General features: G+C 39.3%; 3 protein-coding genes across 7 annotated transcripts in view; 2 read left to right on the top strand and 1 right to left on the bottom strand.

Annotated features, from left to right (window-relative positions):
- LOC124181327 overlaps nt 1-12748 on the bottom strand; it is a 121784-nt gene that overhangs the window by 64082 nt on the left and 44954 nt on the right. The gene's annotated exons all lie outside the window — the stretch shown is intronic.
- The window catches only part of LOC124181310, a 64037-nt gene that overhangs the window by 24892 nt on the left and 26397 nt on the right, over nt 1-12748 (top strand). The window lies entirely within an intron of this gene.
- Nucleotides 10188-12157, top strand: LOC124181319 (facilitated trehalose transporter Tret1-like). The gene is made up of 2 exons (XM_046567782.1): nt 10188-10453; nt 10518-12157. Exons 1-2 carry the CDS (start codon nt 10384-10386, stop codon nt 11828-11830), a joined length of 1383 nt encoding a protein of 460 aa, XP_046423738.1. The 5' UTR covers nt 10188-10383; the 3' UTR covers nt 11831-12157.

Here is a 12748-nt window from a genome sequence, read left to right as displayed (position 1 = left end):
GTTGTTAGATTTATTAACCAATATTGTCCGAATCAAGTTAGACAGAAAGCTGTACTGAGAACTATCTTTTTTAGAATTAGACCGGCAGAGTAGTTAGATTTATCAACCAATACTGTCCGAATCAAGTTAGACAGAAAGCTGTACCAGAGACTATCTTGTGTAAGTTACATAATCTTGGCTCATCTTCGTCGCGATTTTTGGTATGCAAACTCCTGTTCAAGAGTTGAGTATTTTTGTTTATCCATTGTCTCGTGTAACTATGTAAATAAAACGGAGTCTCTGTGAGATACAGACTTGCTGTATTACGTAATTCCCGTCTATCTTCATGAACTCAGCAGCAGTAATTTCACACTGTGTATTCCGAAAGATAAGAGTTTTGGAGTGAAAATTATTTTTTTCTCTTACGAAGAAATTCTCAGATGGCTCAGCGTCAATTTCCCTCAAAACCTTATCAGTTACGAATTCAACGAAACCATACAAAAATATTTTTACACCCATTACCAAATTTTGTACAAACTAGACTCCCAGTTCTAGAGTTACTGTTGTGCGAAAAATAATTTAAAATTCATGCAAATAACTCAGGAAAATCTCAAAATTCAAGCAGTGTTAGATTGGGAAAAACCCCATTAGTTCGAAGCAAAATCGTGTGAATGAATCGTCGCGAAATCTTGGGCCACAAAAATTTATCGTAGACCGAATAACCCCTAGAGGGAGATTTCAAAATGGTAAGAGATAATTGTCTGCAATCTCAAAACGAAAGCTCAATTTTTCATTCGCGAGTTCATTACAATAACAATTATCAGTTGAACCAATTTTTAATCCTCTAGCGTGATAAAAATTTCGATATTAATTATTGATTGAATTCGACATGAAAAAATATTCAATCAATTTCTGTTTGACAAAAATAAAACTCATTTGCCTCATACTTTTTTTTTCCTGCCGTTAAAACTCTTTTCGAAACTTGACAGCGGATAACGCGTAGAATTTGCTGACTCTGGTATTTGGTTTGCGTCCTTTTTATACATTTTTTCCTCCTTCTTTGTTATTCATTCATTCTTGTTTCATCTTTTTACATTCTGTCGTTTCGTTATCGTTCCCGAGCTGATTGAAATTCAGATTTATTTTCTCATTGCTGTAAGAGGAAGTCCAAACCTTGCGTCTATTCTACGCACGTATGTATATAAATAGTATAAACAGTACAGCTTAGCCTCGACGACTTCATTTCATGACACGTTTTACCGTCAGTTATGCCTCTAGCAAAATAGTCAATTATCCTTCGATTTAAACATAGGATAAACATCGCTGTTTGACTTTGCTCAAAAACATCTATAATATGATCGATCTTATCGGAATAATAATATGAATCGCTAGTTTCTTTTTCGAAAAGTAGCAAAGAAGATATTTAACATACATGCTAATGCGGCGTTACGACGTGATTAACGACGAGTGAAAAAACTTGGTTTAAATGATAAGATTCAAGCTTCTATTTCAAGCTTCGCCGAATATCGCGATAAGCATTCGACGTAATTCACAGAATCCAAGGAACATTAGATGTTCGTTGGAAATGCCGGTACGGTTCAATTCTCAGACGTTGAATCACGATAAAAGTACAACGAAACATAACTGAAACATAATCGAGCGGATAAAACAGATTACCATAATTAACAACGTCGAACAATAATCGAAATTTATTGCATCCAGCTGATTTCTCGACGAATTAGTGATTTCGTCGAGTCGACGCAATAGCAAACAATTTGATTGACACACCGATTGCGCTGGTTGAAAAAGTTCACTAAAGTCAAGGACGGATACGACATGCGTCAAAACTGAAGGAGAATGGATTACAGAGAATCGATCGCAATCCCGAATAACAAATTATGCAATAGATCCTGCTCATACGTCTGGTTATTGAACGTAGGTACATTACACGTGTGATGCAAAAGCTTTTCCTCACGCTGCGTCGAATTTATTAAGCGACAATTTATGTACACTGAGAGATATTTTTAGTTCCGGTTACCGCTAAGTCCTTAAACATTTTCATTTTTTACCGCAATCGAAAAATATTGTTCTAGGTAGAGGATGAAAATTAATTTTCTAGCTGTTACCGGAAAGTCTGGTATCTGTTGCTACATTTTCTTGCAATTGTTGCGAAAATTTAACGCTCCTGCAACGATAAATTGACGTTAAAGCCTTGTTTGACTAAAAAAGTAGAGTAAACCGAACAAACTGATTTTGCGCTGGAATTACCAAAAAAAGGATCGACGATAGCGCAAAATGGTTAGGCGTAGCTCGTTTTTCGTAATCCCAACAATATTCTCTCTCTCTCTCTCTCTCTTTCTCTCTCTACCTCTACCTCGCTCTCCCTCCACTCGTGCGACGCACGAGCCCTCGTCGAAGAGGTTGACGAAGGTCGAGGACGCGAAGCAAGGCGACGAACGTTTGATGCTTGCAGGCTATTAATTGCACGGTTCGAGGCGCCTCGCAGCCTGACTGAGTATCAGGGTCAAGCACCCGCGTTCTCTTACGGCCCATCAAGATACACGAAAGTATACAGCTGTGGTTATAATTGCTTCGCAGATTGCTCCGTTCGTTCGTCAAGAGTCAAGCGAGCCCACAAGGGTTAAAACCATGACTCGAGAGAAGCTCCGAGCTTCTGCTTACTCTTGGTCAGAACTCTCTCAAAGTCCCAAGTCTTGCGGAAATTTCGTATCACGTTGAAACAACACTCGAATGCGCAAAGTCTCGTTTAATTAACGTCGAAACGAGATGATTTCCATGCCTGCGGTATGTCAAATTATTTAAACTTATCCCGCGTCGTGGACATATGAATTACTTGGTTACTTTGATTTATTTCAAACTGTATACACGATGCGCTAACTTACGCCAAGTCGCTTAAACTCGTGCTTCATTCGTTTGACAGCACTTTAATTAACGTCAAGTTATACTTGATGGAAAATTTTCATCGAGTCGTGCCAAGTGGTCGTCATCAGTTATTCAGAGTCACTTTAATTAACGACGAGTAATTTTCATTCACGCGATGCTACTTTGATCAAACTTATACACCGGGACAATCTCTTGAAACTTGAAAATCATCCGCGCATGCGTGAGTTTTTTCGGCTGTTCGCGCAGGCTGGCCATCCCGAGTTCCAGCTGTCAAACTGTTTCTGACGGCGATGCAGTTGATACGAATTTTCGAGGTTAGAATCTCAAACAATCGAGGCAGCGACTCGGAAAGGTTTGGGAAGCATTTGTTGTCGGGTCGGAAAGTCGATTCTTCAAAGAACGGTCGGAACTTAACGCTTACGCTCTTTGAAAATTCAAACGTACAAATTTTGCGTAGGTTGGCTCGCCTGCGTCGCAGGCAAGAATATCGCCGCGGGAAGATTTGGCCAACCAATGAGATTGAATTATTTGGCGCATGCGCGTTTCATTTTCAAGTTTCAAGAGTTTGTCCCGGTATATTCGCTATAAGTTTTGCGAAGCGAAGTGAAGTTACGTGGAATTCGGAAAAAACGTATCAAAAGCTAGATCGATATTTTTTTTCCGTGTTCAGAATCGTATTCCTGTAACGAAAGTCGAAACACCAATTTTGAGACGTACAAATTTATACTTGGATACGTTTTTCGATCTAATTAAGGAGAAAAATTAACAAACGTTACGTCCGTAAAAAATGTTCAATCAGCTTGAATAATTTAGTTAGTTATTACGTACAGTGTATTGAGTCGAAGATTTTCAGATCAAACCAGCTCTTCAAACACCCGCAAAAAGTAACTCGAGAAATAAATAATCCAATCCCCGGCTTACATTGTCCCTCTAATAATAAATAATCTAAGACAAGGTATTGGAGCAAAGATTGACTCAAGTAAACCTTCAACTTTGAGCTTAAACTTTAATATTTTTTCAAGCAAACTTTTCCGGCTAATACACGTTAAATACAGTCACCGTAGTTTCCCAACTTGTGACGTCGTAATTAGTGCAGATAGAAGGAGGCAATCCTTTGACGAAGGATATCGATTCCTCCTTTCATGCCTCGAACCATTTTCGCTGGTTCGTTCGTTCGGCATTTCTTTTTTGTTTCTTCTTCTTCTCATTTTTTTTTTTTTTCTTGCTCTTCTTTTCCTTCTCCTCACTTCATTCCTCTTATTTCCAACATTTTTATGGCTGATTCGTACCGAAAGCGACGAGTTTCTGTCGAGTTTGGTATCCATACTCGCGGGTAAAGACGGGATAGAGTAAAAAAAAAAAAAAGGAAAGGAAAGGAAAGAAAAAAACCAGGGACGAGTATAAGACGGTACGAGGATTTACAAAGTTCCTTTTTCACCCGCAAAGCACGCCTTTCTTTCTCGTACCCTAGGCCAAAAGTGTCACCCCCAATTTCACGTCCTTCGCGATGAAAATCCTTATTCTTACTCGGCTTAGGGATCTTGCAGGCGTACAGTTGAGTCCAAAAAACCTTTCAAATTATAGGAGAAATTAAGAATCAGAGATTTGAAATCGATAAATTAATTTAAGTTTTCATCAGTTTTAACAGATGATTATAATAATGCTGACATGAAAAATAGTTGAAAACTGGTTACGTTTTCATGCATATTTTACGGATGCCAAATACAATATTGGTGCAATTTATTCAATTTCTTCAAGCTTATTATTTTATTAAATGAATTCTACACAGATCACGTAACACGGATTTTTTTACACAATTAATATACTTTGAAATAAATCTTTGATTTGTTATCTCCAGGATTTGTCGAAATTGAATATACGATACGATTTTCTGATTAAAATAAATGGGAAATAGTAAAGCGTCCGTAAAATCTGTTAACAAGTGATATTTTGCCGTGGAAATTGGATGATAATTTTTTTTTTATTCTTTTTTTTTTTTTTTACTACCGGCTTCACTTGGTTCAGTCTGTATTTCGTATTTTGACGCTTTTTCGTATTGTTTTATACCGGACTGTACGCCTTAAGAAGGGACAGAGGAAGGCTTGTCCGCTTACCCGTATAAATTTTTCACCCACGGTCACCGCCACGCGCTTCGGGGATAGAAGTCAAAGGTCACAGCAGCGGAGTAATTATGTCGGGTGTCGGATATTGGCTTTTTAATATCGAGTCTCTCGCTGTCCGCACAAATACGCGGGCAGCCGTTATACGAATGCATAATATACGCGTGGTAAAGTGGATGTTCCAATTAGGTGCTGACAGGTTAAGCACCAATTATCGACCCTTTTATCTTTCGTGTTAAAAATTATCGATAAAAAATTGCTCAACTTTCAATCGTAAGAGTCCGACAATGATTGGCTTGTCAGATAGAAGTCTGAAGGACGGTAAATTGTTATTTTTTTTTTCACATTTCACTCCGACTTATTATATGTAATACAAGTACTCGAAGTGTTTCATAGTGAAAAGACAGGCTGGTATAATTGGAACATTATTATCATTGACATATCAAATTTGACACTGCTGTCTTTCACCTTCTAACTTTCATGAATTAATTATCGATCAATTCATTCGTATCTATATTGCATCGTTACATTTTAATTCAAAGATCTTTGGTTTCAGGCGAAATAATCGCGTAGAGAGAAAAAAAAAGAAAAAAGAAAACACGTCACACCTATAATTTGACGCCATAAAATCGAAAACCATTTAACCATTCTACGTACTAAACGTGTCGATTATATCATCGCCATTTGAATATTTTTCATCATTTTTTCCGTCTCTTGTTTCTTGGACAGGTTTGTTTTTTCAAATGTGCAAACTGTAGAATATAAACACTCTAAAATCCAAGCCGGGTCAAGTGTATAATGTAAAATACAGTTACCCTACCTACTCGAGTGACATACGGTACCTATTAAAACTCAAGTCTGGAGTTGCATGCTTAAATTCGGTGAAAAAAACCTCTTAATAAATCCAACAAAGCGGAGCCAATAAGTCTCGTGACGCACTCGCGACGTTCTTGACGTGAAGTCCGATAATAATCTTCCAAACATTTATTATTGTTAAATATTTTGCGTACTTTGTAAACGCTTTATTTAACTTTAGAAAAGCAGGATTTCACACAATTCAATATTTCCAGTTTTGCGGTTTTCTTTTTTTTTCTTTTTTTTTTTTTTTGTACTGATTTCTTGTACCTACTAAAAGTTTTACTCTTGCAGATCTGTTATTTTTATGTTTTACGTTGGTGCAATGAACGACGTAGAAGAATCGCGATCGTAAACATGACTGAGCTCGGTTATTTCAAAATCGAGAAAAATAAGCCTATCGATTCATAACTTTTCTGATACGTCTTAATAGATTTTATTCAACGTTTCGATGAATCTTTCAAATTGAGACTAATTGTAAGCCAACAAATTTTCGTCTAATTTGTCTGAATGATTTTCGAAAGTTTGCTTATAAAACGATGTCAAATAAAACTGTGAAAAACGAACATTATCTGCTGAGGGGTGGGTGGAGGGAGGTTTACACATACACTTCGATTCCATTGAAAGATGACAACTTATTTGTTTATCGGTAATTGGCATTTCTGAAAGGAGTAAGATCACGGAGCAACCGGTGGGAATGGCGGATGAGAATCGCCATATTCCGGAAGGACCTCGAAGACGTAGACTTGGAGTCTCGAATCAAGGATCATGGATTCTAAACGTGAAGTAAAGGGTCCGCCAGTGGCACGCAACGAAGACCCGTGACGTATCGCGTAGACCCCTCGGCAGCATCTGTTGCCCAGATTAATATCTGAGGCTCTACTCGGGTTAGTTGGAAATAGGCTTTCCCCGCCTCGCTCATACCGGGTGATTCTAATTATTTTGCTCGCTGGTTCGGGGCTAAGTTGATAACGTGACGCAACACTCCGCGCCTGCTGCACCCTGATAGCGAGATATTAATTTATAATCACACTATAATTTATCACCGTGTACATCGTGTATATATATATATGTATGTATGTATATATGATATAGTAACGCATAACCTTATTATAGGGTGGGAAGATTCGTGAGCCGATGAATTTTCGCGTCTATCTACAAGCGGAACGTGTCGAATTCGTCTTTCTTTTTCTACTGTACGTATATGTCAGGGTGTTGGGTGATAAAATAATTTGCGAATTTCCGTTGTGGTACCCTCGGTAAGGTTTGTTTGGGTTGAAAGAAAGATTCTCTCCAATGATTAGCGTTCCACGTTACGTCAAAGATGGCGCTCGTTAGATTTTTCAATTTATTTGTTAAAAGTAACGTTTTTCAAACGTAACGTACAACGCTCTTGTCACGGTGGAAATTTGCAAATTATTTTTTCGTGCCACACCCCAACGTATATCAGACGTATAATATTTCGATTGACTAAATTTCGCGATTGGTCACCGTTTCCAAGCAGCCCAAGCTTTCCACGCAACGAGGATATTTATAATCAATCTACAATCGAGGAATGCTATTTTCGAGTAATTTAATCGGGACGAAAAAAACAATAAATAAAATTAGGAACCTGTGCGATACTTTTTTTGGAACAATGCACATCTTTTTAAAATCATCTTATATTTATCGACGCTGTATTTACAGTTTTATTAACGAACCGCAGCTGGAAGGTGAGATCGATTTTTATTTATTTACTTATCACCATCCTGCTCGATAAAATCGTTGTCTATTTTCAGCGACAAGTTGCCTAGGAGACGTGATTATTTTGCGAGTTTGTTTTTTCGTACGAATTGACGGAGACCACGAAAGTGTCTCGTGCCTTTCAGTGACGGTCACAGAATCTACGAAAAACTTCGTTCATAGTTAAAAAGAAAGGAAGTTCAATTTCATGAAGTAAATCCAGAAAGTAATTCATTTGACGTAAAACGAAGATTCTTATTCCAAATAAAACCACAGAAAATTTTCACGATTAGCGATGAAACCAAGTGTCGATTGATCTGCCCGAGAATGGCGGCAATTATACAATACCAAAACCGTGTAACTCGATAATATAAAAAAGGGCTTGTTCCTCCTTTCCGTTAACAGGTTCAATATTCGTCGAGAGTCACTACCGGGAGTAAATTGGTATTAACGTTCTCTAGGGCACGTTTTGGGTGAATTGGATTTATCACCGGATCAATGTTGAATACCCCCCCACCTCCCTTTGAGTTCCATCCGGGCAACAATATCGGATTGTCGGATACCCAAGTAAACGTTTTAGGATCGGAAGAATTCAATTACACGTTAAAAACTTTTAACCTCTGAAATCGCAAGGTCTCATCCTCGTCCGATTCTACACGTAACGTGGGAGTATTCTTATCTGAAATTAGAGTGTCGAATCCAGCCGGACCTCCGTCATTGACCTTACCGATCCAGCCATCATACGTTCGGGTTCTGCATCGTGCAGCTTGGCGAATTTGTTAAACGTTTCCTTTCAACGAATGACCCTTCAACGACTTGCTCTCTTCCGTGGCTAACTGATGCACATTCCACTTCGTTAAACGCATGATTCAAGACTCCTTGCACAAACGAACACACACACACACACATACACAATGTTTGAACGAACTTGGCGTAGCGAAGAAGGCATGAAAGAAGTCAGACACTGTAAACAGGCTTCCTTCTCTCCACCATTACCGGGTTAATTAAATCTTTACCATCACCTGGGGGGCTATACTCGGTACTCGGTATTCGGTACTCAAAACGAGGACTCCGGTAGGCAGCCCAGGGGTTGAGTACTGGAGGGTAGAAAATCAGGAATTTCAATAATACGATCCGCTTTGCTGGAGTAGAGATTGAATATTTCCTCGATAAACAACCGCTGTAACCCAAGAGAAGCAAAAATACAACTGTCTCGATACGGTATTCCTGTTTTACTGTAGCGTACTACGTTGAAAAATGTCGTGTTCTTTATTACACTTCGAATGAACTCGTTTCGAATTTGATGACAATGGTTTCTACTTTTCATACACTTTAAGAGTTTTCCGATGCTTACAACTTCGTTCTCTCTATAAAGCAACCTTGGCGATCCTCTGCGATTGAGACTTTAAAACAGCTCATGGTAGTCGATATCCAATCAAGGCCTGATTCGAGATACTTGAGCATACGATTAAATATCACGAATCAAAGAATGGAAACGGTCGCTGACAGGTGGGCTATGATTATAGCGGATGAATAGAATCAACAGGTTATCAAATTTGTCCGAAGGAGATCAAGGGAGATTCGAACGGTTAAAGCAGATAAGCGTATTGCCAACATCACCGTACATATTTTTATATGCAATTAGTACTGGTAGTCCTGACATATTCTGTATACAAAATAAAAATGTACGTCGAATAGTCCCATACAGGCGACTCCTGAAGTCGATATTGGAATTGGAATCCTATTTTAAGTTATTGCAGTGTATTTTAAATCAGTGCAATTGAACATAGAAGAACTTTTTTAACACAACGATGCCAAAGGTTGTCAAAAATGTGTGAAAGCATGATCGTAACAAAATCTTAATCCTTTCTGCCTGAAATGGATCGATGCTATGGACGATGATTGACAAACTGACTATTCGAAATCCTTGATTGTGGATTTATTTCCTATTGTTCAGTAATGTTAAAGCTGTTAGCATGCATGCAATGATCGATATTCGAGTAAGAGCCTCATTTGATCTTAATCAACATATCACGGTACAGCCTTTTTTACTTGGTGAGAACCAACGAACTAGCTCGCATTAGTCGATCATTATTTACCATAAGCGTGCATCAATGTTAGGAAAAATATCAATTCCCTCCCAGAATATTTTGACAAGCTGCATACGACGCCTGAGTTCAGGGTACGATAAATATATAACGACGAAGTAATTTGTACTTTTATGTCAACAGAATGTGAATTATTTGCATCGCCACACCGCCAAGAGATAATAAATTTGATTTAACTGTTGTTGATGAGCTTCAACTTTTCGCTTACCTATTCCTTTTCATTATATTGGGTGTAACCTTGGGTTACTTAACGTTTCCAAGAATGAATAATCTGAATGCTTACGTTAAAACTGCAAGACAACACGAATCAGTATTCGGGATCTATCAGAACGATAAGGAAACTGGGCAAATATCATCAAGATATTCGTACATTCAGTGCCTAATGCAATTTGAACAGGTGAAACGATAAGCTTTATCATCCCATACATTGAAGAATACCGTAAGTAATGAGCATGATCGTGTAAGTTCGTACATTGTTCACGCTGATACACGGAGCCAAATAAATCATTCGGATTGTTGGGAAGGTTACTGATTAAAGCTAAACAGTTCGCCACTGTCGATTTTGGGATACGCGCGATAAGTCCAGCAGGCGTTCTTACCAGTTGACAGTTAGTGCCCGACGCGAATCAGTCAAAACTCGGTTGAATTCAACCGTGGGACCATTTTGACACCAAAGTATCAAATGACCATAAGCCATGACTCAAAGTTCGGGGTTGTTGTTGTCAAAGTACCCGTTGTGGCTACAATGGGTCGGTGCTTTTGGAGGTGAGTGAAGCCGAAACAATACCTCCAAGCTCCCAATAGTCGTTACAGCTTTCGTGTTCTGCAGTGATGTTGAAGTTGTTTGCGTGCGGCCTGTCGGTCGGTTGGGCCTCACCCTACCTGGCAAGCTTTACGAGTGGAACCGCCCCGTTTCCGGCGACAACGGACGAGGTATCATGGATGGCGTCGACTTACCAGCTGGGGAGATTCCCCGGCGCAATCCTAGGAGCAGTTGGCGTTCAGTACTTCGGTGGAAAAATAGTGATAATAGGCAATGCGGTCGTCCTGTTGATTTCCTGGATCCTGGTAATCGTGTCGAACTCGGTGCCCTGGATATACGCTGCCAGATTCCTCAGCGGACTGTGCGCTGAGGCAGCGAACATCTGCTACCCTCTCTACCTCGGAGACATTTCAAGTCCCAGTATAAGGGGGACTCTTATGGTCCTGGCAATCAACGGCTTGACCTTCGGGATTGTAGCCGGATATGCGATAGGTCCTTACGTATCGATGAGAGTGTTTTCCGGAATCGGCGTTGCGCTCATCATCGGTTGCATTGTGATCGTTACACTGTTACCCCAGTCACCTTACTACCTCGTGAGTAAAAACAAGACGAAAGAGGCAGAAAATTCGGTGCTCAGTTACAACCGAAAAGCTGATGTCCAACTGGAAATGGATTTGATAAGGAAATTTGTCGCCAGAACGGAATCCATTACGTTCACCGATCGATTGCGAGAATTGAATTTGCCCAAAAATCGAAAGTACGGACTCATTTTAATCGCCTTGATATTCTTCATGCAAACATCCGGAATGAACGTACTGATAACTTACACGGAGAGCATTGCGACCAGAGGAATGTTGAGTTTGATTTCACCTTCCACAATGCCAATCACACTGGGTGGTCTGACCATTCTTGGTGCTTGGACGTCCATGTATTACGTTGACAAATTCGAAAGGAAAACAGTTTGGGTATTTTCCACAGCCGGACTTGCCGTGAACTTGATAGCCTTGGGGACGCACTTTTATCTTTTGGACGTCGGCGTTGATCCCAGCTACTTACAATGGCTCTTCATATTGTCCGTAAGCATATACGGTGCATTCTCCAGTATGGGAATGGGATCAATCCCGTATATACTCCTCAGTGAACTGTTCGGTTCAAATATACGAACACTGGCGATTTGCATATGTTGTTCTGTCGGTGGCTTGTCTGGATTTGTTGGTATCTACGGTTACCAGTATCTGTTGGAAGTCATTGCCGAAAGTTATATCTACTGGATAACTGGAGCTTGGGTGTTCGTAGCTCTCATTTTTGGCCTCGTACTGGTACCAAATACAAAGGGAAAAACACTCACGGAAATTCAAGACGTCCTGCTGGAGAATTAATTATGCGGCATAAGGCGAATGCTTTGAAAGTTTCAGTCAAGCAAGAAATACTGATTTCCTGTTACGATCTTTTATAATGACAAAAAAAAAATCGATATTCAAAACATTTGCTTTCACCCTCTATGAATTTTTTTAGCAATATTTATCGCAATCGGTTGTTTGCAGCAACAATTCGAAGTACCTGCAACTTCATTTAAGCAGTAATTACTCGACCACTTATCATGAAAATAAAATATTTCTAACAAAAACATAATCAAAAAATGTATTATGAGGTAACATGTGAACAAAATGATCATCAAGTCTATTTCTATGTTTGATTGTCATGAAAATATTCAAGAGGAAATTCCAATTCAAGTATGTGTTTGAGACGAACTCTTTCTTTTCTACCAACCTTTTCCCACCTTGGAAATCACAAACAGTATTGACTCGTAATCGTTGTTGGACAGCATCCAATTACTTTTTGTGATCAATTACAGAAAAAATCTATTACAAATTACGATTGTACCGATTTTTGTACTAGGACGTAAAAGTGGGCTTTTCGGTACTCCGCGCATGCGCATTCGCACACTGACTTGAGCGTCACAGGAACGGGTACTTTGCATACGGAAACATGCAGGAAAAGACGCGTAAACCGAGATCGCGTTATATCGATAATAATTGTCGATTGGGATGAGTGGCAGGAAATGATGCTTAACCTGACTATAAGGTGCAACTCCGGTTGCTTAAAAAGGCGCGAATCGTTGAGCAGATAAAGAAACTCGTTGTACAAACACAAGCAGTGTTCTTAATTTCAATGCAAAATCTATTTTCGTTCAAATTGGAATTCCATCAGCGTTGAAATTACCACTAAGGTATCACAGATAAAACTTCTCGCGATAAGATGTCTGCGTGATAAGTGCTTGTCAACGAATTACGTGA

The sequence above is a fragment of the Neodiprion fabricii genome, chromosome 4, assembly GCF_021155785.1.
Source record: "Neodiprion fabricii isolate iyNeoFabr1 chromosome 4, iyNeoFabr1.1, whole genome shotgun sequence".
Lineage (NCBI taxonomy): Eukaryota > Metazoa > Arthropoda > Insecta > Hymenoptera > Diprionidae > Neodiprion > Neodiprion fabricii.
This window is presented reverse-complemented; position numbering and strand designations above follow the sequence as displayed.

Coding starts and splice junctions, on each gene's coding strand:
- LOC124181319 (XM_046567782.1), top strand. CDS start 10,384: ATGACTCAAAGTTCGGGGTTGTTGTTGTCAAAGTACCCGTTGTGGCTA. Junction 10,454..10,517: donor ATGGGTCGGTGCTTTTGGAG/GTGAGTGAAGCC, acceptor CGTGTTCTGCAG/TGATGTTGAAGTTGTTTGCG.